Here is a 17,114-nt window from a genome sequence, read left to right as displayed (position 1 = left end):
CATTTGTTGCTCTTGTAGAGGATTGGGCTCAGTTCCCAGCACCCACATGTTGGCTCACCATCATCCTTAACTACGGTGTCGGGATCTTGATGCTCTCTCTCTTCTGACCTCCACAGGCACAAGGCGTGGTGCACAGACACACACACATGCTTATGAAATAATCACTCACGACATGAAATGTCTTTAGAACCAATCAGTCTTCAGGAAATCGAGTTAGGCAACCAACCATTTCTCCAATACTGTTACTCAGGTTCCTCCCACTGCTGATTGGGTTTCCTGTCCTGAAGGGCCGGTATGGAATGCCAACACGGGTCATCTGCTGGGCTGCTTTGGATGGCGTGGCACCCATGGGCTGGCCCACAGGGAGTGGCACTATTAGGGGTGTGACCTGGTTGGAGAAAGTGTGTCACTGGGAGTGGGCTTTGGGGTGTCTCTATCGTCCTTCTGGCTGCCAATCCAGATGACACCTCTCAGCCCCTTCTCCAGTGCCATGTGGGCCTGTGTGCTGCCAGGCTTCTTCCCACCATGACAATAAGGGACAGAACCTCTGCAACTAGGCCGGCCTCAGCTAAATGTTGTCCTTTATAAGAGTTGCCATGGTCATGGTGTCTGTTCACAGCAACAGAACACTGGCTAAGACAGTCATTCATCTTTAAAGATAATATATAATCTCCAATAGGCGGCTTCACATAAGTCTAGCCCAGGGCCCTCACTCTGGCTACATGGCCACTTGGAAACCTTTCTCCCCTGATCATGGAGGTTGATCCAGTGCCTCACGCGCTCTACCACTCTGTCATGAGCCCAGCACGTGTCACTCACTAACCACAAATCTACTGTCGAGAGTTTAGTAAGTTTCCACTCCAACAAAGATACGAGGCCTGTAGTTTCAAGAGCTGACAAAACAGTGTCTCCAGGCTAGCGTACGTCTCGGGGGTACTGGCAGGTCGGCTCGCACCAACAGCTTGAGACTGGGTGTGTGTGATGAATGGCCAATGAAGCTGTGCTAAAATCTCCTCGAAATCACTGTAACAGAAAAGAAACAGGGTTACACGTGATCTATTACACCATCAAGTACGCATCAGGAAGCAGTCAACATGAGATGTTTCCTACCTGGTAAGCTTGTCCTTGAGAATTTTATGCCAGAATTTAACTGTGGCTCTCATGAAACTAAGAAGATGAGTACAGGATGACTCCTGAAGCTTGATGTCCAGTTCTGTCATGGTCACCAGGGTAGAGGCTGCCTCTGGCACACTATTGGTCATCAGGTACTGCTGAATGTTATCACTGCGGGACAAAGCAAAACACGTCAGTGAGAGTTTCTGTGGAATGAGTGTATGTGTGTGTGTGTGTGTGTGTGTGTGTGTGTGTGTGTGTGTTTGGGGTATGTGTGGTGTGTGTGTGGTGTGGTGTGGTGTGTGTGTGTGTGTGTGTGGTATGTGTGGTGTGTGTGTGTGTGTGTGGTGTGTGTGTGGTATGTGTGTGGGGTGTGTGTGTGTGTGTGTTGGTGTGGGTGTGGTGTGTGTGTGTGTGGTGTGTGTGTGTGTGTGGGGTGTGTCTGTGTGTGTGTTGTGTGTGTATATGTGTGTATGTGTGTGGTGTGGTGTGTTGTGTGTGTGTGGTATGTGTGTGTTGTGTGTGTGTATGTGTTGTGTATGTGTGTGTGTAGTGTGAGATATGTGTATGTTGTGTGTGTGGGGGTGTGTGTGGGGTGTGTCTGTGTTTGTGTGTGTGTTGTGTGATATGTGTGTTGTGTGTGTATGTGTGTGTATGTGTATACATGTATTGTGTGTTGTGATGTGTGTGTGTTGTGTGTATGTGTGTGGTATGTGTGTGTTGTGTGGTGTGTGTGTGTGTGGTGTGATGTGTGTGTTGTGTGTGTGTGTGTTGTGTGATATGTGTATGTGTGTTGTCTGTGATGTGTGTGGTGTGTGTACCTAGAGGTCAATGCCAGGTACCCTTTTCAGTCACTCTCTTCCTTATTTATTTATTTATTTATTTTTTCCCTTTTCTTTTTTTCGGAGCTGGGGACCAAACCCAGGGCCTTGTGCTTGCTAGGCAAGCGCTCTACCACTGAGCTAAATCCCCAACCCCATCTCCCTTATTTTTGAGACAAGGTCTCTACTGAACCTGGAGCTCACCAGTCCATCTGGAGTCTAGATTCCAGACTGTCCATCTGATCAGCAAACTCCAGGAATTTTGTCTGCCTCTCCAATTTAGCTTTTTAATGCAGGTACTAGAGACTGAACTCAAATATTTATGCTTGCATAGAAACCACTGTGCCGACTTCTTCAGGATAATTTTAAGCTCAGAAAAACTTTCTCCTTCCTGTTTGACATAAATTGCATCTAAGGTGGAATGAAGGATTACCATGGCTTGACTACTTACTTCATCCAACAGTCACATCTGCAGGAATATGGAGTCCCCTCCTTTAACCCTAAGAGCCTGTGTTCCAGATGTTTCCCTCCACCCATCCCTCCCCGCTCCTCCTGAGGACAGATGTGTCACAGTCCTGCAGGTAGGACTTCTGTCATCCAAGCCAGCGTGCCTGGGGCAATGTGACTAGCATCTGGGACAGGGAAGGACAGTGACCTTCAGTTCTTACCTACTTTGCACCTTGCTTACCATTTCTACATAAAATAATGCATTCCAAATTGTTACATTAGATTAAGACCATTATGCTTTTAAAAATGTACAAATGTACTCAGGCCCAGTGGCACAAGCATGTAATCCTTGTGGTATACATCAGGGAAACAGAGGCAGAAGGATGAGGAATTTGTGGGGCCACGAGACCAGCATAAACCGTTCAATTAAAAAAAGAAATGAGATGGGGCTGAAGAAGCGGCTCAGCGGTTAGAGTATTGGCTGCTCTTCCAGAGGTCCCGAGTTCAAACCCCAGTACCTGAATGGTGGCTCACAACCATCTGTGCTGGTATCTGATGCCTTCTGCTGGTGTGCAGGGATACATGATAGGGCACTCATATACGAAAGATAAACAAATAAATCTTTAGAAAAAAAGAAAGAAATGAGATAGGCACAAGGGTACATGCCTTTAATTTCAGCCCTCAGGAGGTGGAGATAGGCAGATCTCTGTGAGTTCAAGGCCAACCTGGTCTACAGAGTGAGTTCCAGGTCAGCCAAGGCTACATTGAGACCCAATCTCAAAATCCAAAATGTTATTCTACAAAAGAACAGAAAGTGTATAACTAACCACACAACATAAAATTTCTAGAATTATAAAACACTGAAGCCCAAAGGTCACTCAGAGCCCAGAAAAGAACGGAGTGACAATGGCCATGTGACACTGATCTCTAGAATGTCCATACAAAACACTCTGCCAGGATGCTGCTTCAGCTGGGGGGTGGCGGGGAGGAGCAAGGAGCGGGTAGAGAGAGGGGAGGAGTAGTGAGGGAGGGAGGGAGACAGAGAGATTGACAGATAGAAGCAGAGAGAGAGGAAGGGGAGAGAGAGCAGAATAAAAACTAGTCATTAGAGGGAAATTGGAGATGACAGTCTCATGAGTTCAGGACAATGGAAATAGAAATGTTATCACAAAGACCTGAGGAAAATCTCTATTAAGGGAGTGAAGTAACTGTGTGTATGGTGCTCACTGTTAGTTTCATTCTTACTCAATCTGATTCCTGGGTTAAAATTCTCTTAAATAATTCAGGTACCAAAAAGGTTACTGAGAACTAACGTCTTGTTTTGGTCGATCTCTTTGGCTACTATGAAAGGGAAACTTTCACACAACCTATTCTGCTTATGAAGGCCGCTAGTATTACCCTTTCTTGTTGTGTTCCTTCAGAGGGGCAGAGAGAACTGAGGTACGCAGAGTTGAAAGTCCTTTAGGGAAGCCCTGGGGAGAGACGCTCACTACGTAAAGGACTGCTGGGTGGACTTCATGACTTGGGTCTGCATCCTTAACACCCACAGAAGAAGTAAAGGCGTGCGAATGCACCTGCAGTCCCAGCACAGGACCAGGACACTCGGGACGTTGGTGAGTCGCTAGCCAGCCAGCCTAGCCAATGTGTGAGCTCTGGGCTTAATAAGGGACTGACTGTCTCAGAAAATAAAGGAAGACAACAGTGTTCAATGTGGAGGACACAGAGGAGCAGACCATGAAACAGAATAATCTCACCGAGGCAGAACTGTTGCTCTGGCTTAAGAGGCAAGACCAGATGTAATCAACCTGCAGTGTTCACAAAACATATGTGAACTGTATTTCTCCTTTATAGAAAGAACTTTCTTATTTTTCCTTACTCAAAGATAGTTCAACTCTGTTATTCGTCTAAAAACAATGTATAGTTTTTGATTTATTTGTTTTGGTTTTTGGGTTTTGAGGGTTTTTGTTTTTTTTTTTTTAGGGAAGGTCTGGTCATTTAGCCATAGACTGATCTTGAACTCGCTATCCTCCTGCCTCAGCCTCCCAGTAGTCGGGATCACAGGTTTGCACCATCTCCCTGGCCTAACTGTGCTGTCCTTTTGTTGTTGATTTGGAGACTGGGTTTTCCTGGAATTCACTGTGTAGACAAAGCTGACTTAAAACAAACCTCCTGCTTCAGTCCCTAGTCACAGGCATTACCCATGCTCTAGCCCAGCCCACAGCTCTTTTTAAACATCCACTCATTTACTTTCTGACTGACTTATTTTTTGAGACAGGATTTCTCTGTGCAGCTCTGGCTGTCCTGATCCTCACTCTCTAGACCAGGCTGGCCTCTGACAGACACTGATCCATCTGCCTCTGCCTCCAAGTGCTGGGATTAAAGATATATGACACCACTGCCCATCCAATCACTTATTTATTTTATGTGTGCAAGTGCTTTGCCTGTGGTACATGTACCACACTGTGCGGTGCCAATGGAGACCAGAAGAGGGCAGCAGATCCCCCTGCACTAAAGTTACAGAGGTGTGAATCCCAGAAATAGAATCCTCTGTAAGAACAGCAAATGCTTCTAACAGCTAAGCCATCTTTCAGCTTCTAACAATGCAGTTCTTATTAGATGATACCCATATTTTAAATTTTTAAATTCGGGCTGGAGAGATGGCTCAGTGGTTGAGATCACTGACTGCTCTTCCAGAGATCCTGAGTTCAATCCCCAGCAACCACATGGTGGCTTGCAACCATCTGTAATGGGATCCAATGTCTTCTTCTGGTGTGTCTGAAGACAGTGACAGTGTCCTCACATACATGAAATAAATAGATAAATGTTAATTTAAAGAAGTTCATATTCTAGTGACAAAATACAGGTCAGTATTTGACAATTCTTAATAGTAGTAGGAATACTGACAAGCATACTCAGGGAAACCTAGCATTTAGTACAACTGCTCAGCCTTAAAATTTTAACTTACAGAGGCCAGTCTGGTCTACAGGCTGCTCCAGGATGGCCAGGGCTACACAGAGAAACCCGGTCTCAAAAACAACAGCAATGAAATTTAACCTGTCCCACATCATGTTCTTTCAAATGCAAATTAAGCTCCCTGAAAAGTTTATGTTCTCACAATAAAACAAAATAAGCATTATAGTAATGCTATTTTCCTAATGACAGGTAGAATTATAATCTGTAATTAACTCAATTATTTAATAGCACAGATACACTCCCTGAGCCTTGGAGGAAACTGTCATCCTGGAACAATGCCACGGTACCTCAGCTCCTCGATCTGTGAAACCCACTTAAGGTAAGTGAGATGCCGCTCAATCTCTTCTATCTGGCTGATCATGGCCCCTAGGTCATCCGTCCAGGGCTGGGCAATCAGCAAATGGCTGTTGATTGAGCTGAAGAGAGGTGCCTCCTGCCCCAGAATGTCACCAAGGGCTTGTTTGGCTTCCTCTGCATCTTTTAAAGCACTTTGAATTCTTTTAGGGATTTCTGATGAAATCGTAAGTACCTGACAACACACAAAAATATTAGCAATGAGGTAAAATGCTAGTTAGGTCTTTTCCAAAAACATGCTCCAACAGAACTCAAAGATTCCCACTAACAATTTCAGGTTAGCTGACATAGTGCACATCTGTAATCTCAGCACTCAGAAGGTAGGTGCAGAAAAATCTATGTAAACTCAAGACTACAGAGTCCCAGGCCAGTTTCAGTTACAGAAGAGACCCTGTCTTAAAAACAAAATATAAAAGCCCACCAAACAAAAGGCTTGGCTAGTCCCAGAAGCTGGGAGTCAGAAGCACAGAACCAGTACTTCAAGGTCAGCCTTGGCTATTTATTGAGTTCTAGGCCAGCCTAGGCTACATAAGACAGTCTCAAAAAGAACTAACCAAGGAATGGAAGGTAGCTTTGTAGGTAAACAAACATTGTCACACAAACGTGAGAACCTAGATTTGGATTCCCCAGCACCGGCGAAAAAAGCCAGGCACACAATGTGTCTGTAGCCCTGGTGCTGGGAGAGCAGAGGCAGGTGGAACTGCTCAGTGGCCAGTGTCCAGCTAAACCAGTGAGCGTCAGGTTCAGTAAGAGACCCTGCCTCCCAGAAACAGGCAGACGGTGCTAAAGATAGACACCAGACATTGACCTATCTGTCTGTATGCTCATGCACACATATAACACACACACACACACACACACACACACACACACACACACACACACACACTTAAAAAGTTCAATTTCTTCAATCTGTAGCAATCAACCCAAACATATAATGCTATACGAGATGTATAAATATGATAGATAGATAGATAGATAGATAGATAGATAGATAGATAGATAAATAGATAGATAGATAGATAGATAGATAGATACCTCCCACTACATGGCTCTTTAGCAAGTATCTGGAACACTTTGAAAGCACACAGTCAGAGATCTCTTCTTCACCTACTAAGTTATTTTCCTTCGAAACACAAATGCAGCATGTTTCAGGCTGTACTGATGATGCAGCTGGGATGGGTCTCAACAGCAGACCACAGCCTCGTGTGCATCGACTCTGTCCAATTCCCAGCATCACAGGAAAAAAGATCTTTTAAAGTAGGCAGGGTGGCACAGTCCTGTAACCTCAGCACTCGGGAGGTAGAGGCCGAAAGATCAGGAGTTCCATACCAACCTCAGCTACGGAGGAGTTTGAGGTGAGCCTGACACATGAAGCCTTGCCTCGTACACCCAAATTCATCTAGTCCCCTGTATTTTGCTGAGGCCTAGGATGAGACCTACTGATTTGGTAAGAAGATATTCAGGTAATGTCTTTAGACATGTCATTTACTAAAGGATATTTTTATGGGATATAATTATGGGATATTTTTTATTGAACTGTTTTAAATGTTTTTACCATATATGGTAAACATATATGACATCAGATTCAATGACTAATATTTTACTTTTATTTTGAGATAGTCTCATACATCCTGAGCTGGCCTTGGATTTCTGAACATTCTGTTTCCATCTGTTGAGTTCTGGGATTACAGGTTAATGTCACCACACTCAGAACTACACAGAATTGTATGGAATTTCAGCGCAATCAAGCCTGATTAGACGCTCTGAACCCAGCACTAGGCTGGAGACACAAGGGCGACATCTGCCTTAAGTATGGCAGACACATATAAGCATGCATTCTCACAGGTAACAAACTAGTCTGGGCATGGCGGCACACACCGGGGCACACACAGGTAGGGCTCTGTGAGTTCCAGGTCAGCCTGGTGTACAGAAGGACTTCCAAGCCAGTCAGGGCCAGGGTGGTCTCTCTCTCATCACCAACAAAATCGCCTGACCTAGGGGCTAGGAGAAATGGTGTGCTACAGTAGCGCTCCTGACACCCGAACATGTACCAGGGCCGCCTTCTCCTAACGGACAGAATCCAACTGAAGGGAAGAAGAGAGACAGCCAAGGAGCTGGGCGGGGGGGGGCAGGACCGCAGCAGTCACAGGGGCTGCAGGGACACTTAGTTTAGGAGGGAAGAAGGAAGGCAAGCAGCAGACTCCTAGGACGCAGGGCTGGTTGGAGTTTGTCAAACTGACACAAGCTAGAGAGTCCTCTGAGAAGAGGCTTCCAGCACACAGGCCTTCAGGCAAGCCTGTGGGCATTTCCTCGCTTAATGTGGAAGAGTTCAACTCACCCGGATAGTGCCACCCCAGGTAGTGCCACCCCGGGCAGAGCCACCCCGGGGCAGGTGGTCCTCAGTTATAAAAAGCCTAGCTGTGCGAGCCATGAGGGATAAGCCAGTAGACATTTTCACATGAGCTCTGCATCAGTTCCCGTCTCCAGGTTCCTGCCTAGACTTTCTCCAATGATGGACCATGGCATGCAAGTGTAAGCCCAAACCACCTTCCTTCCCCAAGGTACTTTTGATCACAGTGTTAGAAAGCAAGACCTGAGTGTTATGCAGATGGTGACGCTGGTAGCCACTGAAGGAAACCTGAGACAAAAGAGGATAATCTGAGACACGCCCACTTTTAAATCTGTGGTGGTTTGAAATACAGCCCCCATAGAATGTGAATGCTCGGCCTATGGGGAGTGGCCTTATTAGGAGGCGTGGCCTTGTTGGAGGAAGTGTGTCACTGTGGGGGTGGACTTTGAGGTCTCCTATATTCAGCATAGCACAGTCTCCTCCTTCCTGCCTGCAGATCAAATGTAGAACCCTGCACCGTATCTGCCTGTGCGGTGCCATGCTTCCCACCATGATGATAATGGACCAAACTTCTAAAACTGTAAGCCAGCCCCAGTGAAATGTTTTCCTCATAAGAGTTGCCTTGGTTATGGTGTCTGCTCACAGCAATGGAACCCTGACTACGACAAGGCTGGATGATGGGCTTTAGCAGGTCTTTGTGGACTTCAGGGAAGCAAGCTTGATTAAAGGGGTAAAGGAGCTAACGGCAGGCTAGAAAGCAGAGAGTGATGATGAAGGCTTTGAGAAGCCTGACTGAAGAATGGATGAACAGACGCCTACTCAAAAATGAAGGGAGGATTTTGGTTTGTTTTATGGGAAAGACCTAAATATGGTCGTCTACTGAGAAGACAGGACTGGCAGTGAAGCAGGAGCGCACTAAGGCCACTGGCTGCCAAGGGGCTGGGAGGAGCTGGGGTGTGAGGCTGCCTTGGTATTGCTGGGGTAGAAGGGTTTCCTCTGTCTGACAGACAGAGAGAAGGGACAGAGAGAGCAGGCATGTGCAAAGTCCAGAGGTATACATGTATGAAAGTGTCATCTTGAAGCCTACTCACACACACTGAGAACACTAAGGATAGATTTCTGAAGGCCAGGGCAGCAGGAGGTAGCTCAGCAGGTCAAATGCCTGATTGCCCAAGTCTAAGCTCTGGAACCCGTGTGAAGGCTGCATGCTCCCTGCATCAATCCTGTCTGCAGGGCGCTGCCTTGAGTCCCAGCTTGGCAGTGTGCCCGCCTCGCCTGCAAGAAGCTCTGAGCACAGTCCCTGGGCACACAATTTGGTGGTCCATGGTGAAAATCCTAGCCTCCAACAGAGCCTTGCAGGAATGGAAAAGCTGAGCAGTCAGGTTACACACAGAGACTGCCAGTAGGAGTGATGGGAAAGCAGAGAGGAGTGGAGGCCCAGCTAACCTAATGGATGCACGCGGATGGGAGAGCATGAAGACCACACCCACATATGGGGCTGGCTCGCCCTAGCTAATTTCTTACTTACATGATAAAACATCTCCCTCTGACAGTACGGCAACTGTAAGGACCTTCTTATCTTTAGCTTAAATTATTTTTGTTGGGTTTTTAAAAATAAAAGTACTATGTTCGAAGTAAAATGAAACCCTGAAAATGTGTAATAGCAGAAGAAAGTAACCTTTCAGGCAGCACTCAGAGCAATCATCCTTCCAGTTCTCTCTCAGGTTCTGTTATTGTTTATGCCAGGGACCCATGGAAGGCAGGGTGGTCTGAAATCATCCTGTAGCTGAGGCTGGCTTTGAACTCCTGACACAGTTGCCCCCGACCTCCACCTGCTGAGGTTATTAGCCTGTGGCACCACTCCGAGCAACCACTGTACTCATGTTTCTATCTGTGCATTTAAAAACACTTGGGATGATGGTGTGTAACCATTTCTGCACATTCTGAAGTTACTGAATGAAAGTGATAGAAAATGCTAGCATAAGAAACTATTGTATCAAAACGATACAAAGTGCCAGCTATCGCTGTGTTTCCAAAGACACAAGCCAGCAAGAGCTCTTCCTTAACTCCTGACTCTGCAGCAGGGGTCTTTAAAGCCGTCTCTCAGTCAGAGGCTCACCCCTCGTGCTCTGCATCGCCAGCGCACGCTGTGCACGACACACGCTGCTGCTTGTGCTCCACTTCCACACAGACAGCTGACAGCACTGCAGAGGCTAGCACTTACCTGCTCTTCTAACTTCACTTTGCTCTCTGTCATTTGTTCTATGAGTTTGCCAAGTGTCTTCAAAGACTTAAGGTCACTTCCCACCTCCTTCTCTATGAACGCAGACACATACAAAAGAAGCTCATGGTCACCGCCACCTTGACCGAGCTGCTCGCTTCCAACAAGAGCTGCGGTGTTCACGTCACCTAGAGAAAGGGAAAGCATCTCCTTAGCAGCTCTGCGCTACAGGAAGTGTGACAGCCACGAGGCTATAAGAAAGACATGCAGGTCAGTACACTAGAGGGTAACTGAGGGCCGGAGGCCTCTTATGTCCATGGGTTTGATTCTCAGTACCTCCTGATCATTTAAACAGAACTATGTCTCTTGTCCCATACCTATGCATCTGAGTATATGTAGAGAGTACCTGAATATTAACAGCAAAGCAATTAATCAACCAATTACCAGGGATGCTCGTGGGCTGAGAAAGTTAAAGCAAAGGGAAAAAAATTTCCCGAATCTCAGAGTTTACGAGAGTCCTAAGTATGACAATACATAACTTTCCAAAGTTGATAAGGAACCAAAACAATGACCTAGCATCAAAGGGTTGCTCTGGCTTTAATAAATATGAAAAACAATAGTATCTGCGATTGGAACATACTGAAATAAAACCAAGATGGTAACCCATCCATAAACCTATACAAATAAGACTTTTAAAAACACATTTTTTTTTTTTTGGTTCTTTTTTTCGGAGCTGGGGACCGAACCCAGGGCCTTGCGCTTCCTAGGTAAGCGCTCTACCACTGAGCTAAATCCCCAGCCCCAAAAACACATTTTTATATATTGCATAAGAAGAAGGTACTAAATAGAGGACAACATTTACTAAATATTAAAACAAGTAATGCAGAAACTAGAGAGATAGGTCAGTGGTTAAAACACTGACCGCCCTTCCAGGGGACCTGGGTTCGATTCCCAGGACCCACATAGCAGTTCCGGGGGTTCCAACACCCTTCTTCAGACATACATGCAAGCAGAACACTAGTGCACATAAAATAAAAAAATAATAGTAACAGAAAACCAAGCGATGCAGAGAGAGGGCAGGGATGGATATGAAGTCCACTCTCATCTCAGTTTAGGAGTCCTTCTAGTTACTCTGGGATTAAGAGCTGGTCTTTCCTGTACACCAGCCCTCACGCTGCAGGCTCTGCCTTCTTCCAGTATCACAGGATGCTTTACTAGACAGAGGCTATGTGGCCACTGATACTTTGTGGAGCAAGCGTCAACTATGCAAATAAAAAAATTTAAACATTTTAAACAAATTAAGAAAACATTTTTAAAAAGATTTATTTATTTATTATATGAGTACACTGTAGCTGTCTTCAGACACACCAGAAGAGGGTATCGGATTCCATTACAGATGGTTGTGAGCCACCATGTGGTTGCTGGGAATTGAACTCAGGACCTCAGGAAGAGCAGTCAGTGCTCTTAACCACTGAGCCATCTCTCCAACCCAAGAAAACATTTTTTAATCAAAATTCCACTTCAAAAGCGACTAGTCAAGTGTGGTGGTGCATACCTATAATCAAACACCAGGGGGCAGAGGCAGGCGAATCCAGAGTCTTAACCCAACCTGGGCTACACAGTAAAAACAAAAAAATCTCTTTAAAAGAGCAGGCTTTAGAAGCAATAAGATGGTTTCCTATTGTCCTAGAATCTGGTCCAATGGCCCCATTTACTTGACGGGCAACTGTGCAGGACTCAGCCATCCCCCGCCTCAGGCAAGCCTCAGAGAGCTTCTTGGCAGAGCTGAGGGTGCCAGACTCGCGCTTGGCTTCTCAGCCTTCTTCTCCCGGTCTAACTACCATTAATGACCGGTGTGTGGCGAATGGTTCCTTACAAAGTAGCTGCTTCACACACACACAGACACACGCACACACACACATGCATGCATATCAACACACACACGCGCACACTCAATAGTAATAAATACAAACATAAAAAACAAACAACAACAAAACCTTACAGGGCCAGCGAGACAGCTCACTTGGTAAAGGACTTGTTGAAAGGCCTAATGACCTAAATTCAATCCCTGGAACCCACACAGTGTAGAAATGACTTCTGCAAATTATGTGTCCTGAGATGTGCATGCACACACACGTGTATACACACACAAACACAAAGTGCGAAGCAGTTACATACCACGTGTTTGCTGCTGAGTATTCTCTCTCTCTTCTCCTTACTCCAGAAAACATTCTTTTCCCTTTGTTCTATGTAACTTAAACAAATTAAAATATTTTGGTGCTGAGGACAGAGCTCAGTGATAGTGCCCACCCTAAGCAAAAACCCACATTCAATTCTCAGTTCTGCAAAAATAACAAATCGATAAATTAAAAACAAATTAGCCAGCAACGTGGCTTAGCAGGTAAAGACACCTTCTATCACGCCTGATGTCCTAGGCCTGGTGCCCAGGAGCCACACAGTCGAAGAACAGAGCTAACTCACAAGTCCTCTGATCTCCACACACACACCATGGCATACACACGCCTATGCCTGCCTGCCTACACACACACACACACACACACACACACACACACACACACACACACACACGCCCATGCCTGCGCTCGCGCTCACGCTCTCGCTCTCTCCCTCTCTCTCTCTCCCTCTCGCTCTCTCTCTCTCTCACTCTGTCTCAATAAAATGAAATAACAAACTTAGAAAAAAACGAGAGTTAGAAGATTGTTTACAGACATGAGGAGCAAGAGGCCACTGGTAGGAGAAATAAAACAAGGTTAAGTCTTAACTTCCAAACTACACGGTAAGTAATAATGTGTGCCTCACCCTACAAAGGTTGAAAACTGAGACTAAAATTCATGTCTCCTAGCTTTTCTGTACCTAAACTTTAATAACATCTGACCTGTAAATGGGAGGTTCAGCGTCACCCTCAGCTACATGGCAAGTTTAAAGCCAGCCTGGGATACGTGAGACACAGTGTCTCAAATCACAGACTAAGCCAACTGCACTCACGTCCTGACCTCCTAAGAATCGTTCAGAAATAAAGCAAATGAGTTGTGGCGAGTATCAACAGGCTCGACCTTCACTGGAAACAGTGAACCCCACACCCGTCAGGTGTGGCTATTTAAAGGGGCACAGTATATTCTTAAGCATGTGAGATCCTTTTACACAGAGATGTGTATTAGCTATGTTTGCTTATTTGCTTTTGAGAAAGATCTCGTGCATCCCAAGCTTGTCTCAAACTTGCCATGTAAAGTCAAGGATGACTTTAACTTCAATCTCTAATCCTCCTGCCTCCAACTCTTGGGTGCTGGGATTCCAGGCATGCACCACACTTGATTTTACTTTTGCTTTCTTAAGACAGGCTGGAGAGCTAGCAGCTCTTGTTGCTTTTGGAGGACAAGGATTGGATTCCCAGCCCTCACACAGCGGCCTAGAACCATCAGTAATTCCAGTTCCATGTAAGCTGAAGCCGAAGCCCTCCTCTGGCCTCCCCTGGCACCAGGCACGCACACTGTCACAGACATATATGTAACCGAAACACCATTAAAAACAATTTCAGAGATGTAGAACTCTCAGCTGCTTCTCTAGCAGCATGTCTAGCTGCACACCACCATGCTTCCTGCCCTCATGGAGTAAACCTCTGAAACAGATGTCCCACACCATGCCTTTGTCCATGCTCCCTTCATGATAGTCATGGACTTACCCTCTGATATGCAAGCCCCCAATTAAATGCTTTGTTTTAAGTTGCCTTGGCCACGGTGTCACCTCACAACACTAGAACAGTAACCAACACACACCCATATACGCCATTTTAAGATGCAGTCCCACCAATGAGGGAAAACATGCAGTATCTGTCTGTCTGTCTTATTTCAACATTATAATTTGTGCTTCCATCTATTTTCCTGAAAATGTCACAATTCCACTTCTCTTTTATAGCTGAATAAAATTCCTTATCCATTTGCCTGTTAAAGAAAATAATTTCAATTTTAAAAAGACAAGTTTAGCCTTAACTATACAGCACGCAACTAAAAAATAAATAAGGAGCTAAAACCCAAAAACATACAGTCTAACTCTGTGACCTAAAACTGATCTCCAAATCATGGGAATCCTCCTGCCTCAGCCTCCGAAGGGCTGGGATTTCAGACCTGAGCCACCACACCTGCCTTGGCAGATTTTTTTTATGTCTCTCCTGTTTTATTTGCTTATAAAGAGCATTCACCATTGCACACAGCAGTTAACTGAGCCACTGTGGACAAGGACAAAGTCCTTAATGAAGTAGTTTGCACTTAACATTCTAAAACGATAGACTGTTTGATGTGAAGAGTCAAGGCATGTGGGTAGGCAAAGGTAGAGAAGGTTTGTTTCCTTGTTCAGTTTTTTTGTCTTGGTTTTTAACTTTCGGTTTAAGGATGGGCTGGCAGGTACTTATTAAACTTTCGAAATGTTATCTGTATGTGTTTTGTCTGCATGTGTGTCTGTGCACCACATTCTTCAGTGTACACAGAGGCCAGAAGAGGGCACTGGATCCCTAGAGCTAGTGCCAAGCAGCTGTTAGTCACACTGTAGGGGTTGGGAATCGAAGTCAGGTCCTCAAATTCTCTGAACTGCTAAGTCCATGTCTGTCTCTCTGTTTGTGTGGTGGTGGCAGGGCTTGGGTTCAAACCTGGGGCTTCCAAAGTATGAGGCAAGAACTCTGGCGGTGACTCCCCAGGCCATGTCAAGCTCTAAGGAGTTTTAAATTATGGTTTATTTGTTTAAGGGTTTGTTCATTTAATTTGTGTGCACATGTAGTTTGCTCCCATGAGTTTATGTGTACCATGTGTAAGTCAGAGGCCTGGTTTGCCAGGACCAGACATTTATAACTCTGAAACTAAAGTATTGAGCTGTCATGTGGGCTCTGGGAACCGAACCCAGGCCCTCTGTAAAAGCAGCAAGCACTCTTAAGCACCAAGCCATCTCTCAAGCTCCGAGGGGCTGGGGAGAGCTTATCAGAAGCCAAACCTTCCTCCTAGGAGCCACATGGAAATGTGGGCACCCTTTTCTCTTACTATCAAGGCCACTGAACGTAACTGGTAACAAAAAAAAAAAAAAAATTTCTTCAAAAGCTTCTAAAAAGGTTGGGCATGTTAACATCTGTGAAACAGAGGGCTGTGGACTTGGAGTCCAGGTCATCCTTAGTCATGTAGGGAACCTGGAGCAAACCTGGGCTACATTCAACATTGTTTCAAAACAAAAACAAAAACCAGCCCCTTCAGAGTACTGAATTCCTAACAACCTGCCAAGCTTATCTCTTCAACGTGAAATGACAAATATCTCACAGCCTGACATAGTTTCCTGTCCTAGGTAGGAAATGGAGGCACCAGGTCTTTTCCTTGTCACCTACACAGACCAAGCCCCAGGACCTAAGATGTGTGTTACCTGCAGCACATTTTAACTGTATATTCACCAAAGGCAAAAGTGCAAGTAAGCGATCATCAAACCTCTTCCCGGAGCCCATAATAGTGACCAGCAAATACCTGATAACGAGTTGACGGTTCATTAAAATGACAGGTCCCAGTGAACTCAAACCAGTCACTAGGTAAGAGTGTCAAAGTGCTCTTTTAGAGAGACAAAAGTCCACGTGCAAAGATAACTAATATTTATTACTGTTTAAAGATCGTACAGGAAAAAGATACTTCATTTAAAAGATAGCAGGCCAAGAAACCTCTTTTTGAAAGACTCTGAAAGAGCGAGCTTCAAAGGACAACTAGACAAAAAGAACTGAGGGTTTGGAGCCTGCTTACTTTTCTCCTCTGTGTTCTTCGTTTCGTCACCGCTCTCGGGGCAGCACTGGCAGAGAAACAGGTGTGGCAAACAAGTTAGACTCACGTAAGTGGAATTCATACAGGGCTCCAAAAGGTCTCGTAGTGTCGGGCGGAGACGTCCCAGGCGCCTCTCCCAGAGGCATGCCTGACACTACTGCCACCTCCCCAGAGGTCTGAACCACCTCCCCAGGGTCCAAATTACCCTGCCCTAACACTGAGGCCACCTTCCCGCCAACTCTCAAAACTGTCATCTTCTGGGACATCGGACACTGCACCGTGACTACCTCCCCCGGGACGCCCTTGACTGCCTCGGACCGTGGGAACCACTGCCACACGCTTCCAAGTTACCCTGCGGGGACAATGTCCCGGGGGGGGGGAGGCGTTCTGTGCCACCTCACAGGGTCACCAGAGTCCCTTCTCCGGGTTACCAGGGACGCCTCACCGGGGCTGCCGGCACATCGCCGATCTCGCCAGCTGCAAGCATCCTGCCTCCGCTCGAGTCCTGGATTCCATGCACCGCCAGCCTGGCCTGCAGAGTCCAGCTAGAGAACACACACACTAGGCGACCAGACCAGCCTTCAGGGACGCCGGGTTGAGCGCCACCTCGACTTCCTATCGCCGACTCTCTGGTTCCGTTCTCTTGGCCTAGAGCGGCGTATCTGCGGCGCCGCTGTCCTGTTCCGTGGCGCCGCCTGCTGGTTGGCTGTCAGATCGGCCGCTCAGGAAACCCAGCGACCCTACTGCTTCCCAGGCAGAGAGGGCTGGCTAGCATGCTCTTCTGTGGCAGAGCTCCCTTCACTTCTCCGGAGTTATTAAAAACAGAATTCGGCCCTGGCATAGTGACTCACAGTTGTAATCCCACCATTTGGGAGGTGAAGGCAGGAGGATCAGGAGTTCAAAGTCAGCTCCAGTTACACACTGAGTTCAAAGCCGCTCTTGACCACAGATAACGAGGTCTCTCAAAAAAGACGGAAGAGAGGAAAGGGGAAAGGGGAGAGGGGAGAGAAAATACTTTGGCCTCCTTATGATGG

General features: G+C 46.2%; 1 protein-coding gene across 1 annotated transcript in view; it reads right to left on the bottom strand.

The window, feature by feature from the left end:
* Positions 1 to 16,698, bottom strand: part of Rint1 (RAD50 interactor 1) — a 31,670-nt gene extending 14,972 nt beyond the window's left edge. Inside the window, exons 1-6 of the mRNA XM_032907106.1 lie at positions 16,526 to 16,698; positions 16,063 to 16,108; positions 10,286 to 10,470; positions 5,642 to 5,883; positions 1,111 to 1,284; positions 874 to 1,023 (exon numbers count right to left, since the gene is read on the bottom strand). Of these exons, the coding sequence (XP_032762997.1) occupies positions 874 to 1,023; positions 1,111 to 1,284; positions 5,642 to 5,883; positions 10,286 to 10,470; positions 16,063 to 16,108; positions 16,526 to 16,567 (839 nt within the window). The 5' untranslated portion in view covers positions 16,568 to 16,698. The remainder of the gene's footprint in view (positions 1 to 873; positions 1,024 to 1,110; positions 1,285 to 5,641; positions 5,884 to 10,285; positions 10,471 to 16,062; positions 16,109 to 16,525) is intronic.
* Positions 16,699 to 17,114: the final 416 nt, after the last annotated feature.

This window comes from Rattus rattus, chromosome 6 (assembly GCF_011064425.1).
Source record: "Rattus rattus isolate New Zealand chromosome 6, Rrattus_CSIRO_v1, whole genome shotgun sequence".
Classification (NCBI taxonomy): Eukaryota; Metazoa; Chordata; class Mammalia; order Rodentia; family Muridae; genus Rattus; species Rattus rattus.
This window is presented reverse-complemented; position numbering and strand designations above follow the sequence as displayed.